This window comes from Strix aluco, chromosome 20 (genome assembly GCF_031877795.1).
Source record: "Strix aluco isolate bStrAlu1 chromosome 20, bStrAlu1.hap1, whole genome shotgun sequence".
In the NCBI taxonomy this organism is placed as follows: domain Eukaryota; kingdom Metazoa; phylum Chordata; class Aves; order Strigiformes; family Strigidae; genus Strix; species Strix aluco.
In genome coordinates this window covers 4,298,425-4,319,304 of record NC_133950.1, presented here as the reverse complement: position 1 = coordinate 4,319,304, position 20,880 = coordinate 4,298,425, and the positions used below count along the sequence as shown (strand labels likewise).

Sequence of the window (20,880 nt, the reverse complement as noted above, 5' to 3'; positions counted from 1 at the left end):
AGAAAGAGAGCAGCTGCTCTTAGTGATTTCTTGTTTTCTGTCTCTGCTTTTGCCTTGCTCCACGCCAGTACATGTACCGTGCGGTGAAAGGTCCTGTGTGGGTACTGAAGGATGCCGCTTCTTCACCCTGCCAACCCTCTGAGCTCCTTGGAAACTACTTCTAATGTAAACATTATAAGGATATTGCTCAGTACTGCTAATTTATCACTTCTACCAGATGGGTAGTAAGTAGCCTATTAACATTCACAAAGTGAGTGTCCAATTCCTTCACATTTCTAAACACATCACCCTGGGATTCCAAAGATTTATGGAGTGGAGTTTTCCCATGTTCCGAGCCCCTTCGTACGGCCTTTAGAGGTGTGCAGTGCCTGAGGTGCAGTGGCAGGAGGTGGTTGATAGAAAATACCCTGCTCGGTAGGTTTGGAGGAAAGGAGCATAGATTTGCAGGATGGCAATCTGACAGAGTTTGAAGTCTGATATTTTTCTTTTTAATCTTGTGTGTAAAATCCAAACTATTTTGTTACTCCCAAATATTCCTGTTACGGTGAGGAGCATTGTGCCATCGTGGCTGAAGTGGGTATAAGGTCAAATATGGAAGCTTGTGGTACAAGAATGAGGAGGAGGTGTTTATATGCTTTATTACTTGTCTGTTAGAAGATGAGTAGGTTTTTGAGCCCAGTTATCTACCTTCAATATTGCCATTTTCCTAGTAACACCCCTGTCTCCAGCTCACTTCTTTTCTTCCCCTCCCCCAAATCCCAAGCCCCTTTGTCTGCCCCACAGAACAACTTCTCTGTCTTTATGGGATAATTAGTGTGGACAATTGCTGCTTTTCCCATTGGGTTTGAGGTGCAGTGAGCCATGAAGGAATCTGTAATGACATGAAAAGTCACTGGAGGCGCGGATGGTGGCTGAATAGCAACAGTTACCTCTCTGAATAGATTAAATTAAAAAAAATAAAGCTTTGTGTTCAGCTGGGGGAAGGGAGGATTCACTAATCTTTTTGTACATGACAATGTGTTTTTGTATCTCAGCAGCTCAAGGAAGAAATCAGGCGGGGCTTTGCAGGACTGGAGGACCCATTGGCAGGACTCCTGGACATGCTGGAGAGCAGCAGTGATTGGAAGGGGAAAGGGCATTCCCTCGGGTATTACATCACCACTGAGTTGCAGCTTTGGATAAAAGAGCATCCTGCTGTTCAACAGGTTAGAAAAAGAGAGAGCAAGAGAGCCGGGAGAAAGGAGAGGGCAATTGATTTTAATGTCCCTCAAGTGTCCCCAGTTTCACTTTATTCCGTAGTCCGGCACCTTCTCTGTAGTCTTGTGCAAGCACGGTGTGGCAAGGTGTGAAAGTTGAACTGAGATGTTGTTATCTGTTGTATGCTGGCCTGAAAATGAAATAATATTAGAAGCTGTGATGCGAGAGCTGTTTCCCCTTCCAAGCTGGGATTTCCATCTTTCCAGATCAAACCACTTTGATCAAGCGTTGATCTTGCAGCCTTTGCCGGGCTGGAGGCTTTCCCACTGGAACTCACATCCCTGCTGTCAGGATAAAACCAATTGCAGTAATCTACTCTGCATATTCTTCCAGTTCTGCAAATAGAAGCCAGTTACTGTACGGTTGCTTAACTCCTGCCATATGGTGGGGAGCTTTTATCATCAGGAATGCAGAAAATGGTAACAGTATGACTTTTCAGCAGCTGAATAATCGTTTGTAATGTTGGGTCATCAGATTATACGTCCTAATGTTTACTATTCCTTATGCCTTCATATACTCCAACCTACTGAGATTTTCTCTTTTTGGCTCTGAACAGCAAGATACTTTTATATTTGTGTTGTTTCATTTCCCATTTTTCCAAATGGCTCTTTCTCGAAGTTGGGTTCTGCCATTACAGTGTCTGCAAAGTGCAGTGAAGGGCTACTGGCACTGAAATTCCTGTGTCATAAGAGAATGATCGTGTAGGAACACAAGGATTAATACTTGTATCTGTGCAGCTTTTGACGATGCTTTTGCTTTTTCTCCCCTGCTTGCACCCAGGAGCAAGCCTGAGAATGAAAATTTAATTCTTATGCCTGGTAGGTGAGATCACCCTGAGGGGAGCTGCTGGATTCAAAGATTTTCTGCTGGGAACTAGAGGGGAGAATTTCTAAATAGCTGTGCTAGTAAAAGAGGGCATTTTTCCAGTTTCATATTTTACTTTTGCACAAGGCCATATGCCTTTTCCAGAATTATCCCGCAAACATTTAATGTTTTTAAATTGGATGCTGTGAAAAAAATGTGTATCATATTGTTCTGATTTCTGCTTGCAGACTCCATGGGGAAATTGGAGAATCCCATCCCAAGGAATTGGCTTATTCCACTGTTTAAACAAGCTGCAATTTCAACTGCCATTGAATTGTAGCCATCTTTACTAAATCTGTGTTTGATTGATTTTTTTTTTTTTTTTTTTTTTTTTTTGTAGTCTGGCATCAAGCTGGAGAAGCTGCAGGCCCGTGTACTCAGAATACTAGCCCAGTGCCCAGCTAATCTTCTTGACCCTCTGATTAGCATTTACCAGCTCCATACAGCAGACCGGAACTATTTGCTTGGACATGTCAGTCATCTTTATCACAAGGGCGATTACAAAGAGGTGGGTCATGTCTTTCAAATAAATTTACCTACCCAGCTCTCTAGTTCTCTGTTAATGTCTGTGTCCTTTTTTGGATGCATTTCAATGTGAATTCCGTTTCATCACAGCAGCTGCACACTGTGAATGGTACAGCTTAGCATGGTCTTCCCATGTACATGAGTAGGCTGTGTTCAACCTCATTTTTTCTAATGGCTGAGTACAGAACGTCAGTGAATCCTTCCTCCACCTCTTTTTTGACCTTTGAAAGTAATAGGTTAATAGGGTTTAATTTGGACAATTTAAGGGGATGGTTGTGTTCTTTTTTGTTTTCCTTGTCCTTGGCAAGAAAATAAGGGATTTTAGTAGTTGGTCATAGACATGCTGTGCTATCTCCAGTCTGCCTGCAGCGAGGAGGGCTTGGAAAATCTCTGTTCCCATGTGATTTACCCTAACCAAAGGGTTCTCAGTTTGAGGAGTTTTAAAGCCATTTTTACTATTTGAGGCTCATATTCAAAATGTGTTACTAGTTTGAGCGGCTGACACTGGCAGGAGTTCACCAAACCAGAATTTGATATGTTTTACCCTGTGGTTTAGAGCGCTTGCAGCATCTCTGGCATCACCATGATGTCTTGGTAGCCTTGCGAGCAAACTACGATACTGTTAATGCCTTTTTTTGTTTTGTTTTAAAGGCAAAAACATAGGTTTGCTTTTCTCAAAGTAAGGTAGTTCAATGGTGTAGAACAGCTTGATCTTGTTTAGCAAAAGAAAAAAAAATCAAAAAGCATTTTTAAAATCCTATTCTTCAGTAAAGCCAAATTCCCAAGTGAGATCTGGAATTCCATTCTTGTTTCAGTGTTCACAGAAATCAACAAGGATATTTCAGATTTGGTTAGAAATTCACAGGTACCTGCTTGAAACTTACTCTTTTGCTCAATAAGTTCTTGAACATGAGTGTTTGAAAATCCTGACATGTAGGATTTGACTATATTCAAATGTGATTTTTAAGTTCCTGGTTCCAGAGATATTTATTGTTTTCATTAGAAATACAGTTCTTTCTAGATCTGGTTTTGGAAAGCCCTAAATTATTTTTTGGTGGAATTGTTTTTCTGTTCTTTCTTCCACAGAAAAGCTCATTTGCTAGTCATTCTCAGTGTGAAGAACAGGAAACCTCAACTGTTGCTTACCCTCAGCCATTACTTTCTTCTAGTTTTGTTTTGTTGCCAGAAGGATAAATAGAATTATCTTCAAGAATAACAGGAAATCTTTTACTGCCTGTGGGGACTGAGCATACCTAAATTCACAGCAACTAACCCCAAAAACCCTGGAACTAGGGCTTTGAGCACTTGCAGTGGGCTGTGGCGTGTCTGTTTGTCCTGCTCTTCCCCATCTTTGAGATGGGGAAGTAAAGCAGATTCACATGTAGGACTTTTTGGTTTTTCTGTCTCTCGCCTGAAAGGACAGAAATCCTTATAAATCCTTGCTGTCATTATTTATTTTCTTGCTGTATTTCCAGTAAGACAGCAGACATTTATTCTAGAGCACATTACTCCCCTTGCCTGTGTTGATGCATTTCCTACTGTGGTGTGCAAACCATGGAGGTCCCCAGCTCTGCCTGGTGGGTTAAGGCTCCTTTCCCTCACAGAGGTTTTAGAGAAAGATCTCTTCAGAAAATGAGATCCCAGAGATCCCTGGGAACACCCATGGCGGTTATTTGTTTCTGAAGCACATCTGGCCCTCTCTGTATGCCTTGTTTTAGTAGAGTTGGTCAAAAGCTGAACTGGTTTGTGAATCGCAGCAGCCAGGAGTTTTGCAGTGGGCTGCTGGGGGGGCGCCTGACGGGGCAGGGTGCAGGTGTCGTGGGGCGGCAGGAAAATCATCAGCTGTGTACAGGTGGTGGTGGGTTTGGTGGAAGATGGCGGAGGTGGAGGTAACTTTGTCCTGATTTAGCAGCGTAAAATAGTAGCTGTGGTGAGGAGGCCCCTGATGGGGAGCGCTGGCCAGCGGATGGCACTAGTGCTCCCATGATGCAGGAAAACAAGCTGATAACAGTGAGAGGTAAAGCAAAAAGCAGGGACATGTAAGTGGGTTTTTGAGGCGTCTGGCCTGTTTGGGGTTTTTATCCATTCTTTTGTGAATGGATTTTGCAGCTGCTGGAGGAGTACGGCAGCGCAGGGCCTCGCATGGTGCTCTGGAGCTGTGCAAGGGGCTCCCGGGTCTGCTCGTCATGGCCCACATGAAGAGACAGAAGGGTTTAACATTCCCGCTCAGGTAGTTTCAGGTGAAATGTGGCAGCTTTGTTCCCTTCTCAGAAGTCCTCTGAAGCCACGGGCCGTGGCTCCACGCCACCCTTGCCCCGGGCTGTCCCGGGCCGCGCTGGAGCCTGGTGGGGCTGCGGGGTGGAGGGCTTTGTGGGAAGGGCGATGGTGCTGGTGGGGCCGGGACAATGCGGGGATTCAGCAGACCGGGGGTAATGCAGTGCGAGCGAGTCTGGGAGAGGCCCTGAATAGGCCAGGCTGTGCTTGAGAAGAATGAGGGGTAGGCAGAAGGCAAGCTAGTGTTTCATGGTCATCTTATGTTACACTTCAGCCTTTCAAAGAGTGTCTGGGGCTGGTTGAATGAACCTCTCTTGCACTGCGAATGCGGGAGCCTAAAGACAAAGGGGACTCTTGTCACTCGCAGGCCCCTTTCGGGAATAAAAGCCATTGTCACATGAACAGGGGCAGTCTGGCAGGCTGTGCATGCTTCAGTGCCCCATGATATCGCTAAGTCTCAGCAGAAATCACATTCAGTGCCCTGTCAGCTTTGATTAGCGGGGTCTCATGACTTAATGTGCTGCGATATTTCATGTCTAAGGGTGGCGGCTGTCTTTCTGTGGGATGAATGCCCTCTATTGTCCACTGAGTTATTTTATTTACATTTTTTTAAACAGCTTATAAAGGTAAAAAGATAGCTGTGCTTAAAGAAAAAAATCAAATTCCTTTGCTTCTGGATCGGTAGTGAGTGCTGCTCGGGTCAGATACAGTGAAACTTGTTTTCACAGTCAGCATCAAAGTTCTCGTCTTGTTTAACAGCTTTATAGTAAATTCTGAACAGGTGGCATTGGAGCTGGGTTTAGGAAGGAAACAATAAATAATCTTTTTAGCCTCTGACAACCAGAAATATTCTTGGGCCTGAGAGAGCTCCCACTCCAACTTCTCTGTGTTGGTGACTAGCAGCATTTTTCTGCCCTTCAACAGTTTGGTTCTTAAATAAGAATATTGGACTAAGCTATTAGTGAGACAGGGATTATTTAATTTTTAATAGTTTTTTTGATTGTTATCCATCCAGATTTCTCTGTTTTCAAAAGCAGAGTATATTTTCTCTACTAACGTTTCATCTATTAATTTCTACAAATAATGAAGGTTGATTCCGTATGTCAGATTCAGTTAATGTTTGCTCTTTCAATTAAGGTAATGTGGTTTATCTATTAAAATTCAGTTGTTAAAATTTGTCATAAATTGGACTACACAGAGAAAAAGCTCTGTAGACACAGAATTCAAAGGTTGTCAGCAATACACACTGTAGTATGTACAGTACTGATAATTCGGTAGAAAGGATGGCTGACTAAAGAGTTAAAGGAGTACAAATATGCTGAGGTGTAGAGATGCATAGTTCAATCGCCAATATGACCTTCAATTTTCAGTGTAGTGATGTTTTGAACACCAATTTCAGTGATGTTATTGTAGTCCTACTTCATACATAGTGCTTGAGTACACGTGGTGTATTCTTGCAAAGCTGTCAATACAGATTAATATTGATTGAGCACATTAATGGATATTCAGATTTTGGATTTCTTCACTCTGATCTTTTTGAGCTGTTCTCAGGACAGTGAAAATGTCTCTGATACTGCTTCTTTCTCCCATTCTCCAGCCTAATTACAAAGGCTTGTTCAACTCTTACTGTATTTTGAAGTGTGTGCATTTGAATGTTCTTGTTTCTTTTAAATTAAAAATAATAATCAGTAAGAAAAACAGGGAAAATGTTACAAAGGATGTTTCTCATGTAAAGATGATGATGTCAGTCTCAACCCGTTTTTCCTATTAACTTAATCTACTGCTAAAGGACAGCTTTAATGGCACGTTGCCTACTAGATTCATGCCACTCCAGAACAGAGGTAGCCAACCCATGGGCCATGGAGCACTCTGCTGCCTGCTCCCAAACACCACGTCTTCTGGAGCCGCCTCTGCTGTGGGCATCTGTCTGGTGAAGTGGTGATGCTTGAGTGTTGCTGGGAAACAATAACTCAGATGATAGCATTCTGCTCTTACTGCCAGCATTTCTGGGCTCTCGTCAAGCAGGCAGGCTCTTGGAGAAGAGGTGTGAATGTGCAGCAGGTCTAGCCATAGAGTCTGGATCCGGAGGATCTGGTGAAGGTGCATGGCTTGGGCAGTGCTCTAGAGGATCACTCATCTGTGAGGATGCACCGACCAGTTAAACGAGGTTTAAAACTGAGTGACCTGAGGAAGACAAATCACAGAAGTGTTTGCTTCAGTTCCCTCTTCCCTTCACCTGTGCACACACATATTCCAACCTTGACTTTTACTTCTCTCCCTCTATCTCAGATTCTTTAGGTATGAATAACCTGTCACTACTTCATTTTGAAGGTCTCACTCCTTATAAAATATGTTTATGCCCTCTTGAAAGTAGATCTGGGAAACCTCTTTTTTTTCTTGTGTCTGAAGATCTTCCTGAAGACAGCTGTGTATATTGTATGCTCTTTAAGCAGGAAGTAATTAAACATCTAACCTGATGTCATACATTATGCAGTGATGCGCTCTGAGAGTTTGAGCAAAGCTGATTAGCCACAAGTTTGAAATGAGTGACTCCAAAACACAAAACAGATGTTCCCAGTGATTAATATGTGGTGTGCCTTTTACTCAAGTATTTCTATCATTATTATGTATCCCGGCTTTGATCACTGGGATTTTCTTGGAGTTGACGTTGGATCCCCCTTTGCAAAGTCTTGTTCTGTTGTTTGGTCTGTTCTATGGGTTTTCAGAAATTCCTTCACCATTGATTCAGAAATACTACACTAAATCAGGCACAGGCATATTTACCTTTGTGTTGTTCCAACTTGCTTGCAGGAAAGCTAAGTAATGCAGGAGTCATCAGAAACCATTTGTCTGTCCCGCATCATCACTCCAAACAGTGCTACTAGCAAAAGGTTATTCCTCTGATCTAACCCCACCGTGGGAGAATTGCCTAAATTGTCAGCGTAGACACCACCCAAGTGCACATGCCCTTGCAGATAAGATCTTGTGTGGCTTCCTGCACTTCGTACTGTATATGGAAAGAATAGTCATTTTCAGATGAGACAGAGACAGTTGCATTCAAAACAAGTAGAGAGAATCAGGTATTGGTGCAGGGTGCTCTGGGCTTGTGTGTTCACTTCAAAACACTCCCCATTTTCCCATACTCTTGTTTTTGCAGTCGCATGACTGTAAGAGTGGTCTGGTGCTCGTGGTTTTGGCTGAATGCGTCAGGTTTGGGTAACTTCCCCCAACCTATGGTCAATGCACCTACATGCATTTTAGATATCATTTAATGTAGTATTGTCCAGCTTTGAATTCTTCCCCGTCCTCATCCAACCCTCCTTTGCTATATTTTTAGGTGTTTGTCCTTGGGAAACAAAGTTACTGCAAAATGTCCAAATATGATTTTTGCTTTCACCGTAATTAAATCAAAGAATGACCCAAAGCACCCTGAGGACAATGAGAAGACTCACGAACTTTGATGGGATTTGAATCAGGCAATGGGTCATCACCTTTTCTCCTGAACTAAGCAGTGGCTTCATCATGTACCTGTCCCATGTACACAAGGGGGGGTGCAAGGCAAGAGAGGAGCAACCTTTCTCATATTTCTCTTATGATTTGGGGCAGGAGGGTTTTAGTATAGGTTAGACACTTTTATGTGTAGCAGTAATGCTAGTGATGCTGATTCTTAGTTGTTATTAGGTTACGTGCTAGAAACTCTCTGTGTATGAAATGTGTTTTTATGAAAAAGGCTACTTGTACCACCAGTCAAGACTATTACATGTTCCCTTTATAGTCTGAGGGAGGGCAAGTAGACCCTGGTAAGCTGACAATACCTTTATGTCACCAGAGCTTTTCCATGTTCCCGTGTCATAGCCAGGTTTTTCACTCTTACTGATCAGCTGGTGAAGTGGGGGAGGTATCTGCTGTTTAGGATTTTTGTTGTTCTGCTGATCCAACCTGAGTCTGAGGCTCTACAGTTGGCTGACATGATTGCTAGCTTCCAGCCACCCTGGCTAGTCTTCCAGCACAGCTTGAAGAGTGCAGCACTGCATATGGGGAAAAGCCTGTTTCTTGGGTGGGGAGGGGGATTCTCACCATTTCAGTTACAGCATGCTGTCTGCCCAGTTGAAGTGTCTGTTTTCTAACTACAAAATGAGTCTGCGAATGAGGTGTTGCTTTTCTGGAGATCTTATCATCTATAAACAGACTGCTAAAAATAGGGTCGTTTTGCACAAAACTTGTTTGTGGAGTGAAACAATTCAAAACATGATAATAACAAAACAAAATCTTAAAATAGCCCTAAGTTGAGACCACAGACACAGCTGCCAAACACTTTCATCTTTATTACAGTTACTCATATCTCTTCTCTTATTATTCCTATTGTAAACACACTGATTTTATCTCAGTTGTCCTCGCTATTCAGCCCGCCAGCCCATGTAACTACACCCTGCAATCCAGCCTAGTTGTTTGTTCCTAGGACCCAGGTCATGCGTCTCCTTCCACGTTTGGCTTTGTGCATGGACGAGGCTGCTGCCCTGCTGCCGATGGTGTTCCCTGCTGTGGGAAGTTTCTGCCAGCAGCACAATTTGCCTGACTGCTCTGTCACCTGCTTTAGCTGGGTGATGTTAAAATGATATTAAAAAGCAGCTTGTGTGATTTGCTTGAAGTTCCTCTGACCTGCAGCAGTGGTGGTGGTGTGAGCTGGGTCTGCCACATTGGAAGGTGATGTCTCTCCACGATTTGGCTAAATGAATATTCGTTGCTCTACACCCTTTGGTACAGGGTGGAATTTACATTCAGTAAAAGAGGAAAACCTAACCTGACACGGCGCATGTTCATCTGATTAAGTCACCTGTATGGTTAATAGAGATGGAGATAAAACTATGCCATTTAGATAACAGTTTGCAATTAGGTTAATCTGAACATGCATGTGAACATTAAAAAGCTATTATGGAAACCATTGTATGCTTGCATGTTAAAACTAACAGATTACTTGTTTAATGAAAGGTGCTAATGAGATCAAATGCTGAATGAAGATTTTGAGTTGCAAGTCTTCTATTATTTTTTTTTTTCATTCAGCAAAATGAGGTAGCTGGGAGGAAAATAAAACCAGCTGCCAAAGCTTTGGAGACCCAAAACCCTTCTTCAGGTCCGAAACAGAAGTAGCAGCCTTAAACTTGTATACAAGTTGGGAATAATTACTCAGTTTGAACTTTGTGACGTTAATCTGATAATTCGAGAAAAAAGGGACTTGATGCTTGTGGAGCAGAGTAGCGTATTAGTGTCTAAACAAGTGGAATAGTTATAAAGTCTGGTGTAAGAGAGATTTGGTTGAAGATTTAGCTGGGCTGAGAAATGATAATGTGCCTTTCAGTATCTGGTTTGTAGCATAGAGTCACTGCATTAATGTTAGTTCCTGCTTTTGTCGCTTAAATCTCGTGCTGATTTCTCTTGAGATGAAGCCTGGACTGTCAGTGACACAGTGTTCGTTTTGTGTTAAGAAAACAAACAAACAAACAAAAAAACCCAAAAAACCCCAAGCCCCCTAAAACCAAACCCAAACCAAAACAAACAGAAAAAAAAATGTTTTCCCACTGGGTAACTTTGTTCTTTCTGGACAGTAAGATTGAACGATTGAACTTACGTTGTGTGTTTTGGTTGTCTGCTTTTGTACACTCAGTCTTTGATGCAGTGGATGAAATACATCCATGAATTTCCCAGAAGGTAATGCAATCCATGGCTTCTGCTGTGAGCGATGCTCGGAGGAGCTGTTAGGTTTTGTCTGTGTTGCTTGGCTGAGTCTGCAGAACATGTGCTTCCAGTAATGAGTTAAGTTGAGGGGTCATTTGAATGCCAGGAGAGATCACAGAAAATGTTGTTTCAAGGTGTGCTCCTACCTCCACTTAGGTTGTTTTTCTGGTTAAATTTTTTGATAAAGGTTTCGGGCAGGTGAAGTGTAATGATGGGGTTTGCGTTTTCTTGGGGAGGGAATGCACATTTTTTACTGTATTATGTTTGTTTACATATTCTAACAAATAACGCTGTTCTAAAACGCAACTATTTTGACAAACAAATCCATCATTTTCATGATCTTTCTCTGAAAGCAAAATCAATCACAGACAGCAGAGAAACCTGTTGAAGATAAGGGCTTTTCCTCTAAGCCCTAGCACACTGGTTTTATCCTAATCCTACTAAACAGGCATTGGTGAACCCAGCTGATGACATATTCTGTTCTGCTGTTGCTTAGTGTTACACGCACGCTGCAGTAGGGTCAGAGATGTTGTGTTTTCAAACACTGTTTACAACCGTTTTGGAAAATACAGCCTAACTTTGCAAAGTAATTAGAAGGCCACTTCATGTAAAACATCCTTATTACCTAGTTCACAATTACGTCAGTACTAACACATAAATGTGCTAGAGGGCTCCTTGCTCTTATTACTCTATTTACTGGAACAATACACTATATTACAGAAAGCCATTATATGCTTATTCTATATTTGAGATCCAAGTATTCTCACACACTACAGAAATTAGACACTATTAACTGCTTAAAATCCTAATTAGCTCATATGCCTCCCAAGCAACGCACAGTTAGATCTTAATACACTTCTGTAATCACCAGGCTGGGACAGGATAGACATGGCTGAACCAGTTCTTCCTGCAGCCTGAGTTACTGCAGCTCACCACAGCAGTTTCCTCATCTGCAGAAGATACTGATTTGGAGTTAATTTGTGAACGTGGCAGGTCTTGGCTTAGCAAAGATTTGTAGATACCACAAAAGGGAAAAACACAGTTCTTACCATCTTTCTGATTGTGGTGAACCTTAGCACTTTCAGGATGTGGAGCTATGCAGAAATTATAAAAACTAAGACCTCTTGATTTCAAGGTCTTTTAAATCTTGACCTGCTTACACAAAATGCAGTCATTTTACAAAATTTAAAAGGCACAACAAGATGCATAAAGTTAACTCAGAAAGGTGTGGTGGGCCAGGGTTTTTTGCAATCATATTGATAGAAAATAACCATCTTAGCTGATTTGGTCCAAGCACTTTGCTTTCTGTCTTTCTGCCAGACAACTTGATCTTCAATTTTTGCTCCAGGGTATGCTGCTGCTCAGAATATGCAACTCTGCCAGGAGTGGTTTTGTACATATCTAAGTGGAATGTACCTGGCCAAAGGTTTATATGATTTGTACTTGAAAATTTAACAGAAATAATTAAGACATTAAAAATTTCTGTAATAACATATATACTCCACTTTGGAATAATGCCCATTCATCCACTGTGTTGTTCTTCTCCTAAATACCCAACTTTTTGTGTTTTCTAGGCAGCCATACTGAGTATTAAGCTAAAATTACAGCCAGATCAAGATGTGGAGAAGGTGAGTCATTTCCTCTGCAGGCTTCTCTGTCATCAGATCCACCTTTTGTTAAGCAGGAGATCCATCAAGGCCCTCCAAGTTGTGCTGCCTTTCACTTGAGGCGTTACTTTGTTCCCAAAAAGTAACTGCTGCATTGCTGATGTACCTTTACACCTGGGGAAATGACCGTGTATTTTGTTAGACCCCATTAGAGCTTACCGGAGTGGTTTTTTAGCTGCAGTCATTGTTACAAAAAATTCTAGCTGTGTTCTTGACAAATGGTTATCACTATGATGGAGTTTAGTGCTTTTGCTGTTTTGAAGCTTTGCTAATATTTGTGTTGAAAATGTCACATCCCACTTCAGGCAGCACTGGTTGATTAAGCAGGGGGGTTGTGACTTGCTCGCCATGTCGGAGCAGCGGGGAATGGGCCAGCCCTCTGCCAGGTGTCCGCCCGCAGTGTCATGGACCTTTTCCGTGCCTTCTGTCTGCTGCAGCGCTCAGTCTGCAGAACACGGTGATCAAAGGCAGGGCACAGTGCTTTAAATGTCATTTCTTCTCCTAGATGTGTACACCGCTACTGCTCCAAGATAAAACAAACTTGGTGGAAGATTATGTGGGAGAATATCCTGAGCTCCAGAGCAAGCTCTTGCAGATCCTGGACACGTGGTGTGAACCTGGTTTTAATATCAGAGACATCACAAGGTAGAAACGCTTGTTGACTTTCTAAACAGCTGGAGCCAACTTGCTGTCAGAGAACAGTATGTTCTCTGGTTGTCTAGCTAAGATCATTTCTCAGTGTAATGGAGTGCAATATATTTACTTTTCAGCTGAGAAAGGGGAAATTCTGGTGTCTGTGCCAGAATCTTCTCAGACACCTCAGCCCGTAAGACAGAGGTATCATTCCTATTGACAGATGCTCCGTTCCTGCCAGGAGAGAGGAGTGCAAAATGAAACCTGGGCAGTAGATCTTAGCAATATAACAATATCAAAGCTTCCTCCAGGAGGTTGTAGCAATCAGACTCTTGTGCTTTGCTGCAGATGAGGGTGAGTTTCAGTATCGGTTGTACAGGTTTTGCAGGAAGATAATACTGTGATGAAGTGGCAGAAAATCAAGAGATGCAAGTGGTTAACCTTCATGTGCTCATGAAATAGTCGTGTGAGTTTTAATTTATAAATTGCCTCTCACTAGAATAGCTCCTGTCAGTCACAAAGCCAACAGTACAGCCAAACTCATGGTGTAGATGCAATAGTTGCAGTCCTAGTTCTGAAAAAAAGATGAGAAGGAAACGCTTGCTTTGTCTTACTTTTAAAAATAAGCCTCTGGACTTGACTGGGAAATTTCTGTGGTTGTATTGTCGGCTTTTTGCTGTAACTTGGAAAAGGTAGGGGACTGTTCTTGCCAACACCTAGCAAACCCTAACACCTCTACTGTTAAATATCTACTATTTGGGAAACATACTTTAGGTGATTCCACAGATGTTTCTTTCTGATTTTGTTTATTTGCTTGCAGTCAATATCAAGGCCTGTCCAGGTACAAACCAGAGAAATTTAACCGCAAAATGCTAAGCAAGCTGGTCTTCAGGCTCCTGGACCGATTTAACGTAGATCCAGGTATGTGATATTGCAACATGTTATGGAGTTATCTGAGCAATAAAGAACAGATGAAGTCAATTTGTCTTCTTCCATGTTCAGCAAGGAATCTTTGCTGTAATTTATCATGGGGAGTTTCAGGGTTTAATTAATGGTATTGAAAGACAAAGCTTGTAGGTTATGGGAATTATCACTTTGTGCTGTCGAAGAATGAAGTGCTTGTGACTAATAGACTGCTTCTTCCATGATATGAAATAAATCTTGACCTCAGAATGGCTCTACATAAACACATGATGGTCAGCTTTGAGTTATGACTCCATTCCACTCACAGAAGAGGCAGGTCATTATTCATCTGGGGATCTGTTTTCTTGAGTTACGGGTCCGTCAGCTGGGAAGAGATAACCCTGGGGAATCAGGAGCCACACAGCCCTTTGTATTCTTTGCATAAACTAGGGTTGGCGGTGGGGAGTTTTAAGGCTCTTTGAGCCTTCCGAGAGAAGTAACACATTTTACATCACTGAATAGATCTGCTTCACCACCAGTTATCTAACAAAATCTGCTTTGTTTTGCTTTGGTTGTTAGCGGGGACTGTTGATCTTTTTTTCTTCTCTTTGGGACCTTAGGTTTTACCCTGCAAAGCTTTCCATCATCAGTCCAAGATACGCAACTCTCTTTTCTTGGACTCAAAAGTGTTTTCTAACCACAAATTGTGGGTTTATTACACCTGGCAGCAACAGTATATTGCATATTAATCTTCACATCTTCAGACTGGTGTTCAAAAGTTAATAAGATAATCCTTACAAACCCTCACTGGAGGATAAGTAAATATAATTGAACTTAGCACATTGGTGTGAAAGCTGAGACATATGGGAGGGGATTTATTTAAAATCTAAAACCTTCCCAGGAGTTTACTAGTCTTCAGTAACTTTTCCTCCCTTACAAGGTTGGTCATTCAGTAGGCTGTATTGTCTTTTATGATCTGTAAAGAGAACTGAGTTGTTCCCCTTTCCGTATGAAAGATCCACCAAGGGTATGATATTAACTGTGGAGATGAAATGATATAACTGTTCACATGCAAAATCCTGAGAAATGAAGAAAAAACCCAACTAGGAGAGAAGCAAGTAGCTGTTGATTTCAGGTGCTCTCTGTGGAATGGTAGTGTGCCTCAGCCTGGTGATGGTGTCCCAGGTGTTGAAGCTGCTGATAATAATGGCCAAATCTTGCTGGTCTCCACCACACATCCACTGGTGAGGAGGGTCTTTGAGGAAGATACAGATCCCATTCCTGCCTAGGCTTCCAAAGAGTGATTTATCCTGTAAAAACTGCAGTGTCTGCAGTCACTTGCTGGAGGGTGCTGTCCACCTCTATTGATGTGAGGGGGGATGTGCACTACTGATTTAGACAAGATGCCAGATTTGGGGCAGTTAAAACCAGTGTTGGATGACTCTCATAGACCCATGTAGGTGTTTATTGTTTACGTAATATCCCATGTAACTCAGAGCAGGACTTCAGGCTTTGCTAAGCTGGCCATCTTACTCTCCTTTGAAATGCTTTGGGAGGGGATGAATGCCTACGGAGGAATTTCTGCCTAAGTGCTCATCCTGCTTGAACTGAATTAGGAATTGGTGACAGCTGGAATAACGTGGCTTTCCTTTTCTTCCCACCTCTCTCCCCTCCCTTCCTCTGAATTTCTGGGTGTTCTTTCTCTATTCTTTAGTGGAAGTAAATCTGTGAGGAAAGACTACAAAAAGGAAGCAGGTTAGGTAAAACATAAAAATTAAAAATCCCCTCATTTCTCTTGTTCTGAACAGCTCCACCAAAAGCTAGCAGTGAGGTAAAACTCACACTTCTTGTTACCTAACCTGATTGTGGGCTTGTTCGATGCCGCAGTCATCTATCTCCTCTTCACTCATGACTCCTACTCGCTGAAAGAGGTTGAGAGCAGCAGCAGAAGAGGGAAGTGGCTTTTGGTGAGAAAGACTGGAGGAGGACAGGGTTTCTTGGTATGAGAAGGCAAACTTGTATGTGACTCAGTTCTTGCAGTTCCAAATCTACTTTCATATTTCATTACCCGAGCTCACTCTTATCCACTCACAGTAAGTTTCACTGCCTGCTAAGCAAAACTTAGGTGTTGATCAGCCATTAAGATTTGAAACACTCCTTGGAACTGCCAGTCTTAAATTTCAGAGCCAGGTAAGAGGTGGCCCAATATAAAAAGGATCTGGAACCTCGGGGAGAAAAAAAAGCCATCATCTTAGATTAGTCCATCTCTTCTTTTTCTGAACTGTATTCCAGTGTTCCTGTTAACACACAAAGCAGTGCATGGTAAGTGGAAGATTTTCTGCTGAGTCCCAAAGGTGTCCCAATAAACTGTGTGTAGATTCCATGTAATTAGCTCTATTGGGGAAGGAAGAAGTTGGGCAGGAATGGTATGTGATTGAGGAAATTGAAGTTTATAGAGTCTTTTCTCACAGGTGGGTCAGTATGCTCTGCTTTAACGAGCCTGTAGCTTTGTAGGCTAATTACTTAACACTCTTTGAAGACCCTGTGAGATTGACTTAGATTTATAAATGCAAGTTTCAGTCAAAACAGTTCTCAGAGATGAGGGAACAGACCCTACCGAGGTTTGAAATGCTTGAGTCTATTTTCTGCTGTGTTTTTGCACAGCCGGTGTGCCACAGAGAGCTCAGTGGCGTTTTTCGTTGAAAATTCATTGGGTATGAGGTAGACACTCTGAAAAGTACAAGTGACCTCATATATTGGGTCTTAGTGCCTATATGACAATAAAGCAGATAATAGTGGTGTTGATAGAGAAGAGATGGTAATTGAATGCACAGTTAACAGTTGTCATCCTGTAGCAGTGTAATAAATTAGCTTAAGTTTTGAACACTATGAACATAGTTTTTACCATAGTCTTTAAACATTTTTTTAGCATAAACGAAGAGAAATGTTTCTCTTCATTTGACCACCAGGTTACCTTTTTGCTTTAACCTTCAATTTGAATTTGGTGTGAATCTTCTTTATTAAGCCCCAGAACTGATTTGTGAGATAAAGCGTTATCACTCCGTTGGTGACGGGGCAGTAGAGGGCAGACGAGGGCTGCTCAGCAGGCTGTGCTTCTGCTCAGGTAAGTCACAACTGTCCTCAGACTTCATCAGGTCTGCGAGCTCAGCGAGCACATCACAGGGCAGTCACCAGGGAGAGCTCCAGCAGGGACTCGTGGGAGTCTACACTAGGCACTTGCAAAAGATGCAGTGTTAGAGAGAGAGGAATGACTGTTGAACTCTACAGGAGTAGAGTTGGAAGGAGGAAATTTTAAATGTTTTTACCCTTTCTGTGTTAAAACAGGGCAGAAGGTTATTCCTTTCCTTTACATTTGCTTTACAAGGGTTGTTTCCCCCCACTTCCATGGGGATTTTCCTTCAGTTTTTTAGCTCTCATATTAAATACCAACACATCTCTACATAGCACTGTGACTGAGAAGAGCCTCTAGGCTCAGACATCAGATGATAGGAGCCATCCACTCCTGAGGCTGCAGTGGCTGCAGAGTCAAGGTGCTGAAGGAGAAGGGGATTGAACGTGCCAGGGTCCTCTCTGGCCCTTACCTTCCCAGCTACGTTTTTGTCTACTGAAGTGCAGGCAGTAGAATATGATCTGCTCTAGACCCAGACAAGCTGGCCAGCAGCTCCAAGCTTTTCATTGGAAAAGCTGACACCACCCTTGAAGTTCTGAACATGAATTCATCATATCCAGACACATGTCTAAAGACGACAGTAGAGCATTTTTTCCTTTAGGTGCAGACCAAAACCCTTGTGCTCTCTGTTCTTCCTCCAGACAGCAAAACTAGCAGGTAGCTCAGGGGGTTGGGGGTAGCTTGGGGCTTCTGCTGTTTCACCTTCCTTTCTGAGGACCGCTGACCCTGATCTGTAGAGGCACAGAACATTTTATGAGAGGCACTAATGCATCTTTGAGGCTACAACAAAAAGAGGTTTTCTTGAATCCTGCCCTACCCTCCACTAATTCACACATAGGGACTAATCTCATAATACACTGAGAGACTAATGCATGGCTCGCTTCTCATCAGATTCCCCAGCAATACCAGGGTGAAAGCCTCTAGCGTTTCAGGTACCCTGATTTTATTAAAAAAAGGCTCCTTTACTTTGTCCCCAGACAAAGTATGCTTTGTCTGGGACCTTCTGTTCTGCCAGGACAGGGTGAAGGAGTCTCATTGTGAATGGAAGTCAAGCTCTCAGGGCAGTGTAAAGAGAGGATTGGGTGGACATCCCAGCTCAGGAGGCATCGCGTATCACCTGGGAGTGGTAGCCACGCACCACACCTAAAAATATATTGCACCCTGTCCCCGGCAGACATGTCTCACCGATGTTACATGAGTGAAATAAGTGTGTATTGCGGGTTTCATACCCTGCATGACAAATAGATTTCATTTTTACTTCCTCTCTGTTGCTAATAGCCATTAACTCTCTGCTAATGCCTGAGAGCAGACTGGATTTTTTGCTTCTGAGTCAGTCCCAGATGCAAAATGTAGTTCAGATGAAGCACTATTGTCAGGTTAAGAGTTAACACATGCCCAGAGAGGTGCTCTCATAGTATTATACCATTTGTATTCCACTCGTGCTGCACTACTCAGTCATCATCCCAAAACCCCATTATACAAACACCGAATAGAAGGATGGTTCCTGTTCTGAAAAGCTGAGGACATTGTCTTTTACTCTGACCCACAGAACATTGGTTTTGGCTCAGGAGATCTGAGTTCAGACTCCTGTTCGCTCAGCTAAGTGTTCGACCTTGAGTTGCTCTGCCCTGATGCACTTTGATTTCTGCAAATATAAGGTGTAGATGGTCATGAAACTGCAGGGAAGAGGTCTGGCAAAGACTCTGCGGTACCACCTGCGTCACCCTCCTGCCCCAACGCCAAAGGAGCTCCTGCTGGCATTTCTGATATACACGGAAGGTGGAACCTATTCTTAAAGACCTCCAAGGTGAAAGGTTTACCATCTCCTATACAAGCTATGCCAGTTCTTCTCTAGCCCTGCCATTAGATTTTTGTTGTTTTTTCATTGGTTTTTTTTTTTCCACCAAAAGGCTATGTGGAATTTCTTTTGCCTTTATGGCTTTTGGTACATGCATCTCACATTTTACTTTGGGCTTTCTGATTTTATGTGTTTGTGCTGTTCTTTTGTATGTGTGTGATCCAGTTTCCACATTCTTTTAACTTCCTTCTTGTGTTTGAGATCAATAAAAGCTTCTGATTTAGCAGTTAGTCTCTTACTTCACTTCCAATTTTTCCATTGCCTTGTGCAATTCTTAACTCCTTTTCCCCTTATAAATTATTTTCACATGAAATCTTACCTGCCAGTTCTCTGTGTTTATTGAAGTCCATTTTTTTGTTTTTATTTTGCTGTTCTTCCTTTTCTTAAGAGCTTTGAACTCTTCGTTTTATTGTCTCTTATCAAGTTACCTTTCATTCTCACATTTTCAATTAATTTTTTGTTTCAATCTGTTTTTTGTAATAAAGTATAGAAAATTGGATTCAAACTCAGTTCCTTTGCCCTGTCAGAATACAAAATGTCACTAATGCCTTCAAAAATGTTCAGTCCATCTGTGTTCCTCTGTCCTACTTTCCGCACAGATAGCTGGGCACTTAAAATCCCTCAGTTCTGTCAAATACTGTGCTTTGGATGTTTCCTCTAGAAGCTCACAGAAGAAAATGTTCAGTGAATCTTTTTGGTGGCCTAGAGCAGTCACACTGTGTTTCTTTCTGAAGTGCTTTGAAATCTTTAATTCAGGTGGTAATAGTATTAATTTTGATGTTTATTTTACCTTCTTTAAAGTGTCATCATATGAGCTGATGATCTTTCCTCCAGACATTGGGATAATATCCGGAGGGAAGATCACTGTACTTATTGGGATAATATCCTGCAGGATAATTGCAATGATTTCCTCAGGGTATGTTGTCGCACTGTGGAAGATTAACTTAAAAATATCAACTTTAAGCATTTCTATTTGAGATGGAAAAGCTCAAATTATGAAGTGATGCTTCAAGAGACTCTGAGGAGCTGCAGTAACCGGTGGTACATCAATTCATATCCCTGATTCCAGGGTCTGGTATTCAGAGATCTTTCTTCGTTCTCTCAGAGTTTAACCCTCGCCATGCCGTGTGTGGGACAGGGAGAGTTCTAAGCTCCAAGGCCCTTTGGGTCGGTAACACTAGTTCCTCCCAGTGTACACTGATTCAAGGGAGGCTGCAGAGAATTTTCACTTTACTATTTTCTGTCACCATTTCTGATTGCTGGTCCTGCTCCTTCCGACTACGTGCACGATGGTTTTAGCCACTGAAACCCCAATGAAGGCTTTGGTTAAATCTCTCCCTGTACATGCATATCAGCATCTAGCAAGAACTGACAGATACGTATGCTAATCCTAGTTAATGTATTTTATCTTCTGCATTTATCTCTCATTGCTATGTGAAGATCTTGCTTTTTGCAGTTGTAATGAGACATATCTAATGAAGATGACAGTAATAAAAATAATAACAACAACTGTTGCTTGCTAGCTCAGCAAAACAATAGTCACCTCCTTCTTTGTATGGATATGAAGTCTCTTTCATGGATATATATTTTATCCAATAAACTTTAGCCACAAGTTTACATCCTGGGTAACATGTTCAAAACTGCTTCAATGGGTTAACAGCACAGGTTCCAATTAAATCAGAAAGAATGCAGCCTCTAGAGACATAGAGGTGGTGTGAAGTCGTTGACTGTGGAGCATATTGAACTAACAAGTGGATCTTATCGTTCAAGGGTGGTAGAACCAGAGATATCAGTAGCCAAGGATTATAATTTCTAATTATGGTTGAAAGTGTAAATAAGTTTATAGTTTAGATAAGCTGACAATGTGTGTGTCTGTCTGTCATTGTTCCAAGTGTGATGGCATCCTGCCTTCCACATACAGTTTGAAATTGGGGAAGGAAAAATGTAATGTCTAGACAATAAAACTTCAAGGAAGT

At 42.1% G+C, this 20,880-nt stretch overlaps 1 protein-coding gene across 13 annotated transcripts in view; it reads left to right on the top strand.

The window, feature by feature from the left end:
- Positions 1-20,880, top strand: part of EXD3 (exonuclease 3'-5' domain containing 3) — a 301,765-nt gene that overhangs the window by 101,205 nt on the left and 179,680 nt on the right. For 8 of the 13 annotated variants that reach the window (XM_074846185.1, XM_074846190.1, XM_074846183.1 and 5 more), the window contains 5 exons: positions 1,035-1,205; positions 2,462-2,629; positions 12,228-12,281; positions 12,826-12,965; positions 13,774-13,874. In XM_074846185.1, the coding sequence (XP_074702286.1) occupies positions 1,035-1,205; positions 2,462-2,629; positions 12,228-12,281; positions 12,826-12,965; positions 13,774-13,874 (634 nt within the window). Of the gene's footprint in view, positions 1-68; positions 166-1,034; positions 1,206-2,461; positions 2,630-12,227; positions 12,282-12,825; positions 12,966-13,773; positions 13,875-20,880 lie in introns of all 13 variants that reach the window. The other 5 variants (XM_074846186.1, XM_074846189.1, XM_074846184.1 and 2 more) reach the window with 2 other exon arrangements.